At 43.4% G+C, this 20,112-nt stretch overlaps 1 protein-coding gene across 1 annotated transcript in view; it reads right to left on the minus strand.

The window, feature by feature from the left end:
• Positions 1-20,112, minus strand: part of usp43a (ubiquitin specific peptidase 43a) — a 106,643-nt gene that overhangs the window by 53,560 nt on the left and 32,971 nt on the right. The window contains exons 3-5 of the mRNA XM_076727771.1: positions 19,867-19,970; positions 5,313-5,405; positions 1,418-1,553 (exon numbers count right to left, since the gene is read on the minus strand). Of these exons, the coding sequence (XP_076583886.1) occupies positions 1,418-1,553; positions 5,313-5,405; positions 19,867-19,970 (333 nt within the window). The remainder of the gene's footprint in view (positions 1-1,417; positions 1,554-5,312; positions 5,406-19,866; positions 19,971-20,112) is intronic.

The raw sequence follows: 20,112 nt of genomic DNA on the forward strand, positions 1-20,112 counted from the left end.
GATGCATCAACACTGACAGAGAAAATCATCATCCCTCTCTCAACTACTAACATTATTACATCCAGACACTGAGGGCCAAACAGCTAAGACGTGTACAGTGTGTTTCAGAGCAGAGATCATGGGACAGCTGTGGCACAAATGCATCTGAATCAACATGCAGGTGTACTTTGTTTCTGCTGCGCAGATGCAGGTTTAGAAAAAACAGCAGTGTTCATCATGTGCTGTAGAGCAGGTGAAAGACTGATGAACACAAACCTCTGGAACCTTTTTCTTTTACCCTTCCTCTCTGTGACGTTTCAGCTAAATGTGTGCATGCATTCAAGTGTTACCCTGATATAACTGAGGATTCTGTTTCACGTCTTGTTTTTACCTGAGTTTGTACCTTTTTTTTCATTTAACCATATTATTTTTTTCTATTATCTTATTTAAAAGTGAAAGCAAAGGTGGGTGTTAAAATAATGATTGAATTAAGTACATACATATCTGCAGAGTTACTTCCTGGTTGAACTTTCTAAATTTGCAACCCAAAGCAACGTCTTTGTACTGCTTGTGAGGTCTCACCAACACTCCAAAACCCAAAGATACTCAATTTTACATGTTATATAAGAGAACAAAGCAGAAAATCCTCACTTCTGAGATGCTGGAAGCATCAAATGTTTGGAATTTTTGGAGAAAAAATAAACCTGGGTTATAAAAAAAAAGATTGATGCACTTAAAATAATCTTTAATTTCTCACAGAAGACATTTGTACTTGTTATAGGAGGAAAAGCACTAAAGCTGTGTTCACACATGCACATGAACTTCTCCGGACATTACTCGGATGAGCTGTATGTGTGAAGGCAAATGTCAAAATTAGTTGGACCGGACATCAACCGGACTTGACCTTGCTAGCTCCCAAGTGCAAAGGCCGTGTAATATCTGATTCAGGTCATGAATAGAGCAGGTCGATGTCTGCAGAAAGCACAGCGAGTGAGTGGTTGTGGTGACAACGTTGAATGGACTGTAGCTGCTTTGTACCGTTTTCTGATTGCCTGTGTATTGATTCACACTCTTTCACAAGTGTTGATATCACACAAAAACAGTCATCATTACGGACGAGTCCTCCCCCAACCCTCACCTAACCAGTAGTCAGAACACATCTGACACAGACCATCTCCTGTGTTCATATGAGAAAGCAGCTCAAGTGTCCCGCTAAGCCATGCCACTCAACCAGCACCGTGCCAGGGCCCTGGACATGGCTCACGTAAGTGGACTGCAGCCATCGTTAATATTCTAAATGACATTTGTTCAACTTTCAGTGGATTGTGTTTGTTTCAAGCTATTTTACATGTTGTTTCAGTGGTTTTCCCCCAACATGTGAGGCGGCTAAATTAATTCCAGGGGGGTCACTCTGGTGTCTGTTCCTGTGTGTGTGTACCTGGTCCGGGGAGATGTTGCCCTCCTCTGCCACCATGGCTCTCAGGCAGGACAGGGAACCAAAGAGAGGCACAGCCAGCCCCACCCGCAGGTACCTCTGACCCTTCGTACTGAAGACCAGCGTCACACACATCGACCTTCGGGGCAAATGGGAGAGGGGGTGGAGGGTGAGGAAGTGTGTGTGTGTGTGTGTGTGTGTGTGTGTGTGTGTGTGTGTGTGTGTGTAAGGGAGGGAGGGGTAGGAAGACAGAGAGGAAGATAGATGACATGTTAGAGCAAAGTGCCAAATTGTTTAGCAATTCTGATTTTGCATGTTTACATTATTACAGATTCCAAACAGACCCTGGCATACTGAGTTATTTACACATTTTTATTCAGACACACACACACACACACACACACACACATATATCAGATGTTACGCACATACCGTCTGGAGACACACATATAAACCAAGAAAAAAAAAAACAAAAACGAGCGAGACAAATGCAATTGTGCAGAATTCAGGGACGCCAGCGGCAACAGAATCATGTTGTCAGTTTGTTCAAGAGATGTATTGAGCTTTGCTGAGTCTTGATGTGTTTCAGCTGCTAAACAGCAAAACAAAACATTCAATGAACTGAGACTTTGAAATGCGCTGCTGAGACGTTTAATGGCTAATAAGTTTGGGGACAAGATTTCCTCTGACAATACTGTTGTACGAAATCTAATTTCAAGAGTAAAAACACATTTGTCTGTCTGACTTCATATCTGAAGTGAATTGACTATTTTCAGATGATGCCTTGTCGCTTTTCTTTTTCCCGTGTGAGTCTTCTTTGCAGGTGTGTGTGTGTGTGTGTGCAAATTTATGCATGGCTGGACGTGATGAGCTAAACCAGCACATTGTTGACGGTCCCGCAGGAAGCTGCTGCGTGCCGGGACATGTCTGATTTACAGAGATCTGAGCACCTCCTGCAAGGGATGCAAGGATGAAAGTGATGCATGGAACATATAACAGACAGTGGACTAGATCTGTAAGTAAGGATGGAGTCTGATGAGCACACGCGAGAACAGAAAGGAGAGCGGGACAGTGGGAAAAAAAAAAAAAAAAAGGGGGAATATTGAGGAAAAAAGGGAGCGGGGAGACAGAGTAAGGTCACGCCTTCTCATTTGGGATGAAGACTGTGTAATTGCTGACACCTCCACTTCCTGTTTCCCATCATGCATTATTCAGGTGAGTAATGTGTTAGCAGTGGGGTGGCTGACAGGGCAGACGGCGAAGGATCTGAGCAGCTGTTTTATTTACGTTGTTAGATGCTCCGAGATGAGACACCGAGACGTGAAATGAAATGCGATGAGAGGTGTGGGATGGAACTCAAGAGGAACAGGAAATAGAGATGTCATCTTAAAAGCAGGTTTTTTTTTTTTTGCAGCCTCTCAGCACGCTGTTGGTTTGGAGCCTGGGAGTCTCTTTTAAACAGAAACCTTATGTTCCCACATGAAACACCAAGTGTGCCCGGTGCTCTTCAGGAAATTCAAAATGATCTTGAAAAACCAGGTTAGAGGCACGATCAAGACCAAACTGGTTAGATTTAGAAACCCTTCAAGTGTTCAGCTTTTTGTACCAGTCATTTAGACCCCCAAATATGTTAAAAATAGGACCCAGGCTTAAAAATACCTTGTAATTCACGTTGCAGTCACTAAGAAGCATCTTGACATTTCAGAATATTTTCTATTGTTTTACAAAAATGACTTCAGTAAGAATTATGCAAAAACTGCATAATGCAAGGTTAGCGGAGAAAACGCAGTCAGAGATAGAGCCATCTTCCTCTTCTCTCTGCCATACTGGCATTATCTATAGCACACAGACCTCAACGCCACGCTGCCAGCCAGGCCCTGCTCTGTCTCTGGGGGCCTCAGACTTTTCAGGCATTCTGCTGGGATACCGCTGCAGCAGGACGACGCGAGGAGGCCGCTGTGTGTGTGCACATAGGCGTGTGTGTGAGACAGTGTCCAGCAGTGGTTCCACACCGAACCTGAATGAATTTCCCCGCGTGCTGGACTCAGACAACTGCAGGGACAGACCACACACTGTCACCGAACTGGCGCCGTAAATCTGAGTCTGCAGTCCGAAATATGGAAGACACGGAGAGAGGGGATGCAGAGCAGCAGCGTCTGCGTGTTTGAAGATAGGAGCGTTCACTTGGACACTGAATGTAGAGAAGACAAATCTTAAAATTGCGTGACTGGAATTCAAAAGGTATTTGCTGATTTATTTTTTTTATTTTAACATGTTTTATGCACGACTGGCCACATGGACAGAGAGAGAAAGAGGTGACAATATGAGACAAAACCTACAATGCTGTGGTTCCCCAGTATGCCGTGGTCACCATGAGACCCCTCATTCAACTGATTTTAAAGGCCCTGCACAGCTCAGCAGCATGGCAGTATGTACCATGCGAAAAACGTAGAAATCTGTCCACCAGTAGAGATTTGGCAGCACCATTTCCACCGTGGGAGCTATTCTTTAAGTCGTATTTACACACTGTCATTCACAGTGAATGCACGGCCACGCTGCTGGTGAGCGAGTAGGCATGTTGCTGACGGTGCACAGAGTGCAGCTGCTTCGTACTCTGTTCTGCTTGCCTCTGCCCAGACGCCACCCCTCGCCAAAACCAAAGGGAGTATATGCAGTAAGTGAGAACACGTCTGACACTGACAAATGTGCGAAAGTCTGAACAATGTCCAGACCTGATTCTGCAAACACTGTGCAGAGTTCATAAGAGACAACAGCGTTAGTGTCGCTGCTATATGTTCGGGGTGGCAGCGCGGTGTCGCAAATGACATATTCTGTGATTCAGTCTTTTGGCCATAATGCCCCCCCTTATATACAGGTTTTTTTAGTTGTTCTGGTTGATTAGACCTCTTTTGAGGTTGGAGGTGGACCGGAGCTTTTATGGGGATGACTTCAAGTCACATGACTCCATCTTCTGTTCTAGAAAGAAAAAAAAGGTGGGATTTGTTCTGCCCAAACAGATGCAGCTAAGCTAATAATTAAAATCACCTGTATGGGTGTGTCATGGGTGTGTAGGGTCTTTCACTGGAGTCACTAACTGATTCCTGACGCCTTAAGTTCACTAGAGCCACAAAGTCCTACATCTCTATCTATCGCCAAAGTAAGAAATAGTCTTGTGTGCATTCTTCCTCCCTCTCCTTCTCTCTTTCTCCGTCTCCTTCGTCATTATGTCAAAGTCGTACAGCGGGACCTTGCTGACACGCAGCTTCTGTTACGTTTAAAAATGGAAACACAGAAAGTGTGTGCTCAGGGACTTTTGATGGCCAACATTTATCACTATGATAAGACCACGGCCACTAGCTGTTGGTGCGTACAGCATGTTTGTGCAAATGTGAGCCTGCGTATGTGTCTGTGCAGCCATATTTCTCAAATTTCCTTTAGAAATGTGCTTACGGTGCATCTGATGCGATGAATATCTTCTTCTGCTTGTTCACAGAGTTAAGCCATTCTACATGGTCTACATATCACTGATATCAGGTGACCACCTCATGCATCCAGAGCTGACTCATTCTGTGTACTTGTGCCTGCAGGAGATTTACCCAACAAAGCTCAGTATGGTGGAATACATATACATAACATATTCTCACTATGACGATCATAATGAGACCAAAGTTCAAAAGATCACGAAAAGATGGAGTACTGAGTTTACTGCTGACACCAGCAATTACAAGAAATGCAGCTGAGGTGCAACAGACAGCAAACAACACGTCATTCAGCATAAATTGGTAGTTTTTAGGCAAGTTATTACTTTTAATATAGTGTTGTGTGGCAGAAAAACGTGTCAGCCCATAATCAAATGACATTAAGCAGCGCCAAAGTTAGCATGTTTGTTATACATCACCTGGTTTGTCGTAGGGGGATCGGCAGGGAGATACATAGAAACGGGTCGAAGGTGTTGCTCTGCTTAAGGCAATGAGGGCACGTCAGAGAAGACCTGCACACAGAGAGAGAGAGAGAGAGAGAGAAGAAAGAGACAGCAATGTTCATCTTTTTTTCCATACATGACGTCAGCTCACCGTATAATCTGGGTTTTGATAGATAGAATTTTCATCCACTGAAGTCGCAAAGCTTACACACATTAAATACTACAAAGACCACGGGAGAAGACAGCACTTTGGACTTTACATGACTTCACACACAGTGCTGGACAGATGGATCGACAGATATCGACATTCCTACGTGCCAAATGCTCTCATTTCCACTTGATTGCAGAGTAAATGTGCAGTAGAAATTTGCTGTCTTGTGCTACAAGCAGTTAAAACCTCCATGGCGGTTATGTGATTATTCCATGTGGACAATGGTGAATACTAAGCACTGAAATAGGCCATCTGGACTCGATCTGCTGTCGAGAAAAGGGCAGCAAAGCAACAGAGGTGGGATGCCGTTAGAGTAAGGCAGGTAAATGAAGGAGGCTAAATGAAGAACGTGCTGTGCTGGAGAGGAGAGGAGTAGCACTACGCAGAGAAAAAAAGCAGAGAAGAAAGGTAAAGGATGAAAGCTGTAGGGGGTATTTAAAGGCAGAGAGGATAAAAACGGTCAGAGGAGGAAACAAAAGTGGAGAGCAAAGAGACAGAGATGAGGAGAAAAACAACAAAGTGCAGGGCTCAGTGGGAGGACAGATTCAAAATGAACAGGAGGTTGGCAGCAGGACAGTCCACTTGACAAAAACTAGAAAGCGAAGCTGACGAAGAAAAAGACACGCACAGGACCCGTCAAGGACTTTGAGCCAACAACAGTGGAGCTGATCAGAGAGGGAGGGAGGACATGAGGACAGAAAACTGAGGACCTCAACCTATGGGCTGGGACCAGAAAGGATCTGCAGCCAAACACAAGACAGATAGTATTCAGTGACCTCGCGATGATCTACAGGAAATCACTGTTAACGGAGCAGTTTGACTAATATCCTTATTTCCTTTCTGGCTGTGAGGCATGTGAGAAGATCAATACCGCTCTCACGGGGTAATACCTATCTGGCTCTGTCCAAATTCAAGAAAAATAATGAGATAAACATGTTAATTTGTGAGCATTCAAGGTTTTTTCCTCAGTTAACTATTAGCAAGGCAGTGAATATGCATGTGTGTGTGTGTGTGTGTGTGTGTGTGTGTATTGTAACTTGCTATATTAGAGTGAGACAGTGCCAACGAGGAACTAAGGTGGAAAAAAAAAACCACAAGAGCCACAACAGACTCATCTTCGAGAGCACAGATGATCGCAAATTAGCAATGCTAACTTCGACAGCCGTCGCAACAAAATGGTTGCAATTATTATGAGCGACGGCGAGTGGACAGCAAGAGGACGTCTGAGCTGGAACGAGGAGTTAATTAGCCGGGTTTCAATCAGCAGGACACACAGCGATCAGCTGTGAAACCGTTGAGGATCGGGTCTGCGCGTAAAAGCCGGGTTTGTGTCCACATGTTCTCAGTTCTGGATGGGTCCAGGTCCCGGTCTTTAAATGAGAGATGGGTCCAGTTTGTTCCCTGGTAGTGACTGACTGCAAATCCACAGTGATTTGTCAGTCGGGCTTTTGCTCTTATCTTGACAAACTATGACCAAAAACTAGAATTCTTCAGAGAAGGAAAACATCTATGGCCTCAAACAACCTGTTGTCCTCCCCTAAACTTAGCTGTAATCTCGCCTTTCTCCATGGAAACACCATGTTCAGTTTCCTGCCACATAATTCTTTGGTAGAGAAGGAGCGTAATCCTGTTATTCATGAGAGTCCATTTAAAGTGGCTGTGTTTCCCGAAGTTTTCGCCAATATTAAAGCACTGATTCCAAACATTTACATCTTTTATTCAAACTATTTCCTTGAGGCAACTTGACAAACATGGCTGAGTTACCAATTTGTCTCCATCAGAGAGGAATCTATTATCCTTTATAGGATAATAAGCTCTAAACAAGCCTGAAGCTGCTGATGTTGCAGTTTTTTCACTGTGGTCATTCTTTAGCAGTTACATAAAAGTGGTTTCAATTTGAAAAAGTGTGGAAATAGCTCGTACGTTGTTGGATATGAGTTTTTAATGTGACTTCTGCGGTGCACCAAACGCTTTAGAGCACTTCCTCAGTACCTGTGTTTCTTTATGGTGTTGTTTGTCTTTGATTGTTGAAGGAAAATTATGTCAATGTAGCTGCTTAATGCTGTCTTACCACTGACAGCTTTGTGTGTGTGCGTGTGTGTGTGTGTGTTGCCAGATGCTCCTTTCATCTCCCGCTGCCTCACGATCGTTTCTGCCAGCTGAGCTGTATCCAAGTTTGTGGAGATACAAACTTGTCAAATGTACAAATATGCTGGAAATAATACAGCAGTTTTAAGCTCTGCATTTCCTCGCTGTCAGTGTTGTAACCAGTGTGCCGTGGCAGCCAGTCACAGGCTCGCTAATGATGCCAGTTTGTACTCAGTAAAGCAGACTGACAGGCCGCGTTCACTCTCACACACACACAAACACACACACACACACACAACACTGTGCACGTAACTACACTGACATTCGTGCGTGTGCGTGTAAAAACACACAGCTGAAAAAAGCTTGTTGTGTGGCTGACAGTGTTTCCAGTCTGATGGAGAATGTGAGATTCCTGCTGATGTTTGTGTGTGTGTGTGTGTGTGTGTGTGTGTGTGTGTGTGTGTGTGATAGACAGAGAGCAGGGGTTGTGCTGTGCATTCAGGTGTCAAACCAAAAGACCACCATCCTCTAGTTTAGAGCAGATACCCGGAACTGCACCACATTACACCCACAAACGCGCACACGCGCAGCACAGCAGCAGCCGCTCGTATTTATCAGAAAGAACGTCGAGCTCCTCAGCATCCCTCCGTTCTGCTCCGAGCTAAATAAATAACAGTCCACCAGCAGCATCTCGCAACATTATGCAGCATCACGTTCCCTGATTCAAGCATTTCTCGTCCTGTTATTCTAAATGGAGGAGCTTTGCAGAACAGCACCGGGGATGATGGAGGAGATGTGGGTGATGCAATGCACGCAGCACGAATCAGGTCAGGATGTTGGTGTATGACACGTACTGTACAGAATCTATGTGTCCAATCAATTGCGGTGTCAGAGGTGAGCTGATGTTATCGGGGTTTGCAAGAAATGGACTTTGACAGCTCGCTGAAAAAGATCTGCTGCCGCCTAAATGTGTATTTGTATTTGTTGACAGTGCAGCATCTGAAGGAACAGAATACAGTGGATTTTAGAAGTGGATATTCTCTTTGGTTAAAAGCAGGAGCTGAATAAACTGTGTGGAGGTCATGTGTAGCAATAGATGTGTAGCTGCAGAATTTGCAGCATTCACACACACAAACAAACACTCAGCACATGACAAATAGTTGAATTTTGAGTCCATACAGTCTCAGCTTAAAGTCATGGTGCCAAGTGGAAGACGACAGCTTTGCTCCAGCTGCCGTTTCATCGCTTCTTGTTCTCCTGAAGTTTCGTCTTCATCCAAAATAATTCTGGTCACAGCTTTGGTCCCACAGCAGCCAAACTTAAATGTTCTTGTCAACGGAACCTGATTGTTTAGTCGCTGCAGTCTTGACCTTATTTAAGGTGTAAACAGTCAGCCGACAGTGATGGATGGAGGTCTGGGATCAGGTGGAGATGCAGCGCGAAAACAACTATGAGTTTGTTGCTGATGTTTACGCTTGGAGAAAACAGAGCTATAACAAAATACAGAGTAAAAAAATATATATATATTTATATATAAATCTTTACTCTCAGAAAAGTTAGTTGAGTTTCATTGTATTTGTTGTTACATAACTCCTACTGGAGAGCTGCTGAAGTCTTAGCTGGAGGCCAGTCAGACTCACCAACAGTAACTATCACGTCCTACAATTCAGTGTCTAAAACCAAAGGTCAACAATATCGTGACACTTTAATCTAGTTTCTCCTGCTGGTGCCAAACAGCACGCCCTCGATCCACTGAGAACTCTGTGTCAGCGTATCGGGAGAGAAACACGTTTCACAGGCAGGAAAAGCAAAACAGACAGTAAACAGCAGCGCCAGATGGAGACATGCTTTGGTAAGTAAAAAGAAGATGTGTGTAAATAAAGTTTTTTTAACTTACTGACACCCCCCCACACACACACACAGCGAACGTAGAGCTGCATTACATGTCACAGTCGTCTGCTGTGCAGTTCAGTGGTTCCTCTGGGACCGAAGGAGAGAGAGAGCTCAGAAAGTTAATTTTTGTCTTTTGCCCGTCCGTCCGTCCGTCCGTCAGTCAGTCAGTCAGTCCGTCAGTCAGTCAGTGTCGCTTGGAGGGCACTCATCTCTATCTATATGAGAGTACGAGCTGAAACCTCCTGTCAGGGGAAATTAACTCAGCTAAAGGGGCTGTCGAGACTCTCTCTCTCTCTCACACACACACACATTGAGTCTCATACAAAACTTCACTTTTTTACTTTCTATTATCAGGTTTGGAGACAACATTGTGATGGCCTGTTCTCAATGTCACCTTCATACGTTTGAGTTCCTCCTTCCTGGATAAAACTAACTGACCAAGTAACTGGCTGATAAATAGATGCCAACTCCTGTAATAAGTAACAGAGGACACCGGCGCGCACACGACTGCACTTCTTTCAGCTTAAACTGTAAAAAATGCGTCTTCCACAAACAACCAAAGCATCGCGTCTGCAGCAGGTGGCTGCATTAAAACACTTAACTAGTTGCTCATTGAATATTAGCAGCACGCTGGTTCTTTATTAGTCATTATGAAGCACTTATTAATGTCTTATTCTGGGGGTTAGGGTTATCAAGGGTTAGACTAAGATTGTAATTCATGTTCAACGACTTCCTTGCTTCCTATCAATAAGCAGTAATTAGGGAAAACTCCTAATTAATGGTCTAGTGGTTGTAGAATATGGTGGCACAGAATAATGTTTTAATTCTATAATGACTAAAAAGAGTCATTATGCTGCTAATATGCCTGCTAATAAGCAACTAGTTAATGGTGAATATGTGTTCCTTAATATAAAGTGTTACCACATTAACTAATCCAGCTGTCTCTCTCTCCCACACTCAGACACACACTTGCTCTCCATCTCTTCCTCTCTATCCAACATGCTCACTCTCACACTCTCACTAAACTGCTTCATCACTGCTTTGAGTGCAAATGCTGAGAGGAACGTATAAATGATCACATGACTGAACCATGTTTTGAGGAGGGCAAGCGTTAAAACAATCTGAATCAGCGTTGAATATATATGAGCAAATCGACAATGGCATGAAAACATGCAGGTTGGGATGTCTCGATCTAATCCACAGGCTCGGAACAGGAACTTCTGAAGGCGTCTTGAATCGATCAGCGTTGGCTGTCTATAGGCAGATCCGTGACCTGAGCTGTCAATAAGACCCAACTGCAATCAGTTCCAACAATGTAACTGTCTCAGCGCTCAGAGTGAGTGAACAACAGACACAGTCACCATGAAAGACCTGAATTATCATGTTCCCGTGTATCATGCTTTAATGCGTTCAGACCATTTTAAATGCTGTTGTCAAACTGAGTATTGTCTTCATTCCCGTTGCATTGGGACAAACATTTCTACCGACATTAACTTGACACGGGGCAGTCACGTTACCGTATGTAGGCTGATATTGTGTTCACTGCCGTATTTTTCGTGTTTGAAGCTACAATATACTGAAGTAAGTGACAAGTTAAGGATGGATGTGATCCTGAGACAGGCACCAGTTTAACTTTCTCAAACTCTTGCACAGAAGCTTCCCTGACCTTGACAGAAGCTACTGCTATGAATGACAATTTTCTTGTTCCTGTACATCTTCCTGTCTCCCACTTTTCAATGCTGTGTGTGTGTGTGTGTGTGTGTGTGTGTGTGTGTGTGTGTGTGTGTGTGTATGTGGACTGGGTGTCACAGGTGATTTTCTGGTGGGTCGGCACTGGTGGAAAAGCACCAGTGTGTTTTAATGAGCCACGAATCTGCAGGCCTGAACTTCAACATACACAGTTTGGGTCACGGACAAGAAAAGTTCAAGAATATAAACTCTTCTATAAATCCAGTCCCCTGCGTTAATGCGATTCAGGCAATTCATATTCACCAGGAAGCACACACTCACAGGAGAAGGGTAGAGCATGGAGAGTGGGTGGGTCGGCTGGTGGGTCTGCCAGCATACAGCAGCCGTGCCGGGATCATGTGGCCCCATGCATCGTTTCCACGAAAACGACCTCCACAAACACACGTGACCATTTCATCTGAAGTCTTTGTTCAGGATCAAGTCTCTCTATAGATTTCCCTTTAGTGAAAACAGCCCCTGTTGGTAAATGAAGCCTCTGTCCACTATTATTCTTTCACATTGGTATTGTAAGGGCCAACAGCAGGATTCTCATTAGAGGAGCGTGGAGAGCAGCCCCAGCACTGATGAGCTTGTACTCTTGTGACAGGGTTTTTGAATTAGCAGAGAGCGACATTGTGCCTAAATTACCCCTAAAGTCTCATTATCAAATGATAAGACTGCATTATAGGACCTTCTGTATATACTGCAAGCTGAGGGAGCGGAACAACAAATCCAGAGAAATAAGGTGAAGGACAACATATGTTTGGGAAGCTGTGATGATAAGAGCAGTATACATGTTTCCCGTTGTGTTATCTATTTCTATAACACATGTATTGTTCGATGTATAGAACATCTGAAACTGCTTCATAAATTCCCATCATGGTTTCCGAGAGCCAAAGGTGATCTGACAAAGAGTCCAACAAGGAAAGCTAAACACTTCAGAAGCTGCTTGAACCTGAACATTTTTGGTAACATTGTTCTCATAGAAAGTTGCTGATTCATTAGTGGATTAATGGACGAATCGCTGCATCTCTTACTCTCAGTCCTGAGAGAGAAAATCACGTGAATTCTTCCCTTCATTGTGTGGCCCAGCTCGACTTTCAGGATCAGACTCAAATGTAATTGTGATGATGTTTGTTGCATGGTGTGTTTTCAGTGATCAGAGGTTAAGTCAGGCTCCAGTGGTAAAGAGCACTCAGGTATGTATTTGCTTGTTAATCCAACTTTAAATGACCCACGAGTGCGGCGACAAATGTCCCTGCACAGACGACATGTTTTTTGCAAAACAAAAAGGAAAAAGCAGATCAAAGAGTTCCTTCCATTTGATAATGCCCTGCACTAACTGGCTAGCACCCACTTCAAAGCCTGCTACTGCAGGGAGCTGGGTGGTGTCAGCGGGAGGGAGAGTGGTGCGTGAGGCTGGGCTCCAAGAAAGCACCGTGGGTGGTGAAAGCATCAAAATCAAAGTAAGGAAGGTCACCGTCTGGCCATATTTCCAGCAGCCACTCAGCTGTGCGGCGTGGAACGGGCAGGCGGCGCCTCAGAGAGGTCAACACGAGCACATCCCTGCCCGGGTGCAATCTTTGGGGAAAAGCGGAACTCCCTGCGGACCATCTTTGAAGATGAGAAAAAGTTTGCACTCTTTTCTGAGGCATTTAGTCTTCAAAGGACGGCATAAAAATATATAATTGCTGGAGAGAACATCTCATTCTGGACACATATCAGTTGGCTTTGTTGCATAAGGAGCTTTTAAAAGGTTGCGCTTTGTGGCACATTAATTGTTTATGGCTCTTGGTTCAACTTCTCAGGAGGCGGAGAAAAACAATGCGTATATTACAGCTTTCAGCAGCTCTATAAACCTGGAAATCATAGACACTGGAGGTTCTAACTGTCAGCATTTATTATACAGACTGTATAATATCCCAAATGTTTTCACATCGAATCTGCATCCAAATAAAAGGCGCTGCGATAGGAAAACAGCAACCATCCTCGACTATCTCGTGCGCTCAGATGGGGACAGAGGCTGGGGCTTTCCGCACGTCTCCCAGACCATTAAAAATAGATGCCACAAACTGAGAGTGACAAACAGAGGAGCGGGGAGGGCGGGGGGGCTTCGACAAAGACTCATTTAAACGTCGCGGCACAACGGAGTGACTTGAGCGCCGACTCCCGCACCGGCAGCCCAAACCACACGACAGCCCTGGCTCTAATCGCAAACATTTATTCAGATCAGACGACTCCACTGAATGCCTCTGAGGACCATCTCTGTGAGATATAAAAAGGAAGGAAGAAGAGGGAAGAAAGCGAGATCAGCCAAGTGATATAGAGTGAGAGAGAGAAGGGAAGGGAAGGCCAGAGAGAGACGCACAGATAGACGACAGACGAAGGAGCAGCCAGAAAGAAACAAAAATAAGACAGTGAGGGATCGAGGGCGAGTGATTGCTCTTTTGTTAGTCTGCATTTAGAGGCAAAGTGACTCGAGCTCCCCAGTGATTACACCAAGTATAGAGGAGGGGAAGAGGAAAAGAGTGAGAAAGGAGAGAAGACTCAGCAGACTCAAACCAGCTCTGACTGAGACCCACTAATGAGACGAGAATACAAATGTGTATGTGGAGCATATTTACAGCCAAGAAGGCCTGATGAAACCCAGAGTAGCAAACAGATTCCTGATCATCCGGGTATTATTGTCTATTATTTATTAAATGAGAGTGACTCACCAGGGCGAACACTGCCTCAGAGTCTGGAAACAAACCAACACTCAGTGGTTTCAATTACAGCCTAACTTGTGTATGTTGTGTGTTTTGCAGTATAGCCAGTGCTTTATGAAGCTCTCAGGGTGAGAAAATGAGTAATGTAAATGTTAAATTACACATTTTATCTCTAAGGTGCTTCAGCTCTACACTGCAGACAGCAGATTCAGACAATCAGAGGTGGAACAGAAATGCTGTGTTTTCACTGCAAAGTACAGCTCGGCTCAACTCCACTCACCATGCTTTTTGTTCCACGTTCCTTTCATCGGCTAACAAACAGAGGTCTGCACAAAAAATCTGAGTCAACTGAATGAAAGAATTGTTGCCCCACTTTGCGGTCATTGTGCAGGACGCAATATTATGTAGTATAAGATACAGTAAGATACGTTCAACTTCAACGAACAGAGACATTTGGCAGTTGCAGCAGCAAGTGAAAGCAAGAGGATATGAACAGGACAGAGCAGACAGGTAAACCAGACTTTTAAATACTGGAGCAGACAGTATGAAGTAGAAATGCATGATTAAAGGTATCATTAAAAGATGAATCACACCATTTAATAACAAAAAAAAGAAAGTCATCAGTACAGCAGCGTGGATTAATGTAAAGAATGTGGAGTGCCAAAAGGGCAACACGAGGAAAATGGAGAAACAACTGATGATGCTACCTGGAGGATTGCATCCCAGGAAAAGCTTTTGCAAAAACCTTGAATATTGGTTTGAAAACTGTGTGTGTCATTGAAATAATTAAAGTAATCACATAGGCAAGGACTGGAGCTACCGGAGAGGTACGAATATTAATAGGTAAATAACAAAGACCGCATCCAGTAAGTGGAATAAAAATAGTATTTCTTTACACCTATAGCTGCAGAGGACTTAATGCACGATGTCAAGCCAAGTGAAACCAAACATATCTAAAACCATCCAACATAATGGAAGCAAAACTGAGGAACCTGAGCAGAGGCAGACTACAGTGAGGGGTAGTCACAACACAGCAATCCTCACAGTAAAAATGGTGAAGTCTACATGTGCGTCCCAAGTCCTTTACTCACATGCATGAAGTGAAGGGACCTCGGGTGCACAGCCTCCCAACAACATGGCACAAAAAGACTCACAAACAAACAGCCGAGTTGGTTTGACAGCACAGGCAAAAACAATGACAACTGAAGCAAAGCCAACCCTAAGGCCAAGCAAAAAAAGGTTTTTACCAGTTTTATGTTTTATGTTTCTGAATTCGTCATGTTGATTGGACAAAACAAGCGACATCAATGATACGACTTTTTGACTGTTTTCATTTTATAAACCACTTTAATGAAATGAAAATCACTAAAGAATATGCATATTACGACTTCACACATACATACATTCACATCAGTTAATTGACAAGGACTGAAACTGCCATTAGCGATGTCATAACAGAAACGTGAAACGCTATGTACCGTCTGTCACATCTGTTCTTTAATCCGTCATCATCACGCTGCGGCACAGCCACGCTGAAGAGGCAGGTACCCCACAGTGAACAATCACGTCTTCTGCTCTTTTCCCCCTGCCACTCTCTGCCTCTCTCTATATTTAAACACATCTTAGTCAAACCCCCTCAGGTGGAATCCCACAGTCCCACATTTTGAAGTTTTCAGTTAGACGATAAGCTTGTCAGCTGGGATGTTACCACCAGTAATGACGCATGGATACACCGGGAGAAAAGAGCTGTAATAATAAGCTGTTAGCGCACCCAAGAGTTTTAAGCATGAGGTGTGAATAAAAGGAGTATGAGTCTGTGTGTGTGTGTGTGTGTGTGTGTGTGTGTGTGTGTGTGTGTGTAGGCTCATCCTATCGGACCCATCAGATTTTTGGGTATCCTTTAAAATGTAACAATCCAATAATAAGACCATGATGTGGGATTTGTGGTATGTTTTAAAAATATGATATTATTATTATTATTGGGAAATTATTTTTCACATTTACTAATAAAGGACATCAACTATTTTTAAGTTTTTAGTCACAGTAGGATTATTCAGACATGATCAATCATAAAAAAACAAAAAAACAACGCTAGTGTACTCTATGTGCGTGCATGTGCAATACTGCTCCCATTCACTGGTACAGTTTGATTCCAGCGTCCCCCCCCAGCCTCAGCAGTGAATGCCGAAGAGTGTTGTTCCTCTAATCAGCTCAATAATTAGATTACTCGATGAATTGTCAGCTAATCTGATAGTGTCACATAAACACTTGGGTGTGTGTCTGCGTGAACAGTGTGACAGAGCGAGGAGGACGGTGAAGAAGAGACAGACTGAAAGAGATCTTCAACAAACGTCCTCACCCCTCAGAGGTGCATGCCTCTTCTACAACTGACTCAGTGAACAGATTCAGTGAACACTGTTTTAAATTAGTCAGGCCGAGGGCATCATGGGAGACGAGGCTCCGTGGGGACACGCTCCGACTCTAAGCGTTCAATCCATCATCCGCCAATGAGGGACAGGAATAATCCCACGAATGAATGGCTGGTTAACCTCCCATCGTGGTCACTACTGTACAAGTGTTGCAGGTTGACCGGCTCGCACGCTAATCTGCTGCGGGTCGACTGTGTGCGACTCTTTTCAGGAACGGCTGCGATTCCGTCCCTTTCGCCAAAACTCTGCTGATTTCCCACTGAGCCGAGCAGCCCGGAAAAAGTCGAGAAGTTGGTGGAACCTGTCATCAGCTGTCAGCAGCTGATCAATTCATCCAGCTCCCTTCATTCCGAACTGCAGTGATTACAGTCCACGAACAATCACGAAGCATCGCTCAGAGCTGCCCAAAACATCCCAGTTCAAACTCTTACAGATTAAATCTCTCAAAATGATCACAGGAGGACTGTCGAATCCACAGTTTGTGATTTGTTCTGAAGTCTTTAACATCACATCTCTTCACCAAGTGCACGGACATGGATTAAAATTGGTTGTTTTAACCAACAAACAGTCCCAACAAACCCAAAGATATTCAGTTTATTACCATCTAAACAGTCTCCATCCACATATAAGAGAACACAGCTGGAACACATTGGAGCTGCACAGCACTGAGCAGTGTCTCTCTCCCTTCCAACACTCAGACACAATAGTAACCTCATTTGATCAGACACAGCATGGATTGACCTCCCCCATTAACAGTGAGCCTGAAAGTCTTTCCATATGGATCAAACATTAGTGACCTGTGCTGCTCGGTGGATCCATGAGCACATGGGAAAGTCTGAGCCGATAGAGGGCACGCACTGACCTGGAGTTCGTTACAAAAGTCTGCAAGGACAGACTCACTGGACTACTTGTTTATTTTCCCTGCTGTATCTGAGATAGATGGCAGTTTGTTCTGTTTCATCGGAGAAGGGAGAGGTCAGCAAGTCCCTGCCAAAAAGACGAAATGTTACCTCTCCGAGGGGAAATGTTTCATTCCAAGAAAGAAGTTATCTGTAGTGTCTGTCTTGTTATTTTGCTCGATGTGGAAACATACTGTTCTGTCCCTTCTGCTGATGACTGTGCACATCGCTGATACATAAAAGCTACACACAAACTTTGGTCATCCTGGGTAACAAAGAGCTGAAACAAATCGTGTCAAGGCCAAATTCTGACTTCAGCTTGCCTCCCAGTTGTTTTCACACAACTGCTTCTTTAAAAGTTCTAAAAATATGTTTTTCCCTTGTTATTCCCAAGTCAGTCATTTAAAAGCCTCCCATCGTCCAGTCACAACATTAACATCTGAAATGAACCAAGCCCACCATTTTCTTAAAACTATATCTCCGTATCTACCATCTCAAATAGTGTTCACGGGAGTGAAAAGCAAGGTCAAGAGATGAAGTAAGTGTACTCAGCCAAGTGTGCCGACAAGGTCACTGAAAGGTCAAAGACCAACTCCATTAGAGGGTCTATCAAAGTAGACAACAGCAAAGCAAAGACAGCCGGGAGCCAACACTGAAGATGAATCCCCTGAATCCTTCAGGTCTGTCTGACCTACTTTCTCAAGCTACTGATTCTTATCCACAGCAGAGAAAATACATTCTCACCTGTGCTAAATACCTTCTTTTTAAATTGCATATATATTGCAGTCTGTTTATTCAAACTCAACCTCAGGACAATCGATACGACACTCTGAACATAGTTTCCAAAGTCTTGTCCGACTTCTTACAAAGAGCTCGGAGCTATCTGCTATTGACAGAAATGTTGCTTTGTCAAATTTATTCTATCAGGATAAACCAATGAGGTCTCAGAGCAAACACTTGCAAGAACAAACAGGAAACAAGACAACACAGAACAAGCAAATATAGAAAACACAAGGCACAACACTGAGTTACAACCTTTGGATAGACAGAAGAAAAAAATGATCAAGCTGGAGAGTAACAGTCGGTGATAGCACCACTGAAGACATATGCAATTTGTTTTAAGATAAGAGGACACTTTTAAATAAGTCAGTGAAGACAGAGAGCAAATACGTACAGGTACATTATTCTGTTTGAAAGGAGCCTTAAACATAAAAGCTTTTTTTTTTTTGTTACAAATTTCCTGAGAGACAAAGGGGACCATAACAAGGAGCTGATCAGAGCATCTTAGAAATGTACGTACAAGGCACAAATAATTGTTTAAAGCATAAAGGAGAGTTAAAATCAAAGCCTTTAAAGATAAGTGGATATCAATGAAATTGTCATCTTGCATCAAGGGCGAGCCATCTGAGTGCATCAAGCTTTGAATTTAGAAGCATTTTGACAAACAATGTCAACATAGTCCAGAAAAAATAAGTTGTGAAGCAAATTTCTATAACTATACAGAGCAACAACACAATAGCACCAAAATACACCAAAATATTAAACGCTATCAACTTTTCGGTGGAGGGACGTCCTGTCAGTACAAGCCAAACAGCTAAAAGACAGTTAGATTTGGAATTGTGGTTCTGCTTCAAGTCAAGGACGACTGTATAAGATTGAGCTTTATTGGCCAGCAATTTGATCCCTTGTTACAAAGTTTGGAGTCAGATAGCAAAGCATCCTGAATTTTAATCCTGAAGGTGTTAATGTTTAAGATAAGATAAAACTTTATTGATCCCATATATAATAGCATCATCTGCATATAATTTAACACAACATTCAACAAATGGGATGCGAGAGGGATGGTAAAACTGGAATGCTAATATGTAGTTGGTATTGTGAAGAAGGAGAGGTTGCAGTATCAACAATCTCTCTCCAGAATGACTCATCGCGCCTTTGATAACAACAGAAAACAGAAGTGGTCACATGATAGAGCCTTGAGGCACACCTTACTGCTCCGTTAGCAAATGATTTACACCTTTGCAAAACAACACATGAATTAAACCACTGCAATGCATGCTGGGAAAGGCCAACAGCATGGAGCTTATCTGAGGAAGATAGCGAGCCATGAGGGTGAAAAGGTTTAGTGAGAACAATACCTATGGCTACTGTGAGATTAGCACTATCAGAGAAACCATCACGAGTGAATTTGAAGAGTGAAGTGGTTTGTTTTAAATCAAACTGAAGCTGAGACAGGATATTATTGTATTTAAGGGACTGTGATGCATTTTGTTAAATACTTTGGCTGTTCTCACTGTACTTTAGCATGTAGTACTGACACAGCATCTCTGCAGAAGGAAATACTTAAAGTAAAAAGTCTCTTGTCTCACTACAGCCGGTGACTCAGCATGTCTTGACAATATGGTGAGTTCAATCGTGCTGTGGTCATCTTGAATTCCATAAAGTTACAAATGCTAAAAAAAAGGGATTTTCCATCATTCTGAACTTAAATGCCAACGAACAAGCAACAATCAGCCACATTAGAAGTAGTAGAAGTACAACAAAGCTTTTGCTGCTCATGTGTATGCGTCTCACCTGTACTGAGCCTGGAAGTGTTCCTGCACAAAACTGTGTCGATCTCGAGCCTGCTGTGTCCTGGCTGAACTGGGACTGGAAGGGTCCTCCAGTGAACTGGGCCCCTGCAGACAAAGAGGGAGGGACAGAGGGGACACAAATAATCACTTCAGTGGACACTTTCAAGACCATTCTTTGCAGACAGATGCACAAATACATCATCATCATCTTCACAATGATCTTAAGTAAGACACTTATTGAACAACA

Source organism: Chaetodon auriga, chromosome 4 (assembly GCF_051107435.1).
Source record: "Chaetodon auriga isolate fChaAug3 chromosome 4, fChaAug3.hap1, whole genome shotgun sequence".
Lineage (NCBI taxonomy): Eukaryota > Metazoa > Chordata > Actinopteri > Chaetodontiformes > Chaetodontidae > Chaetodon > Chaetodon auriga.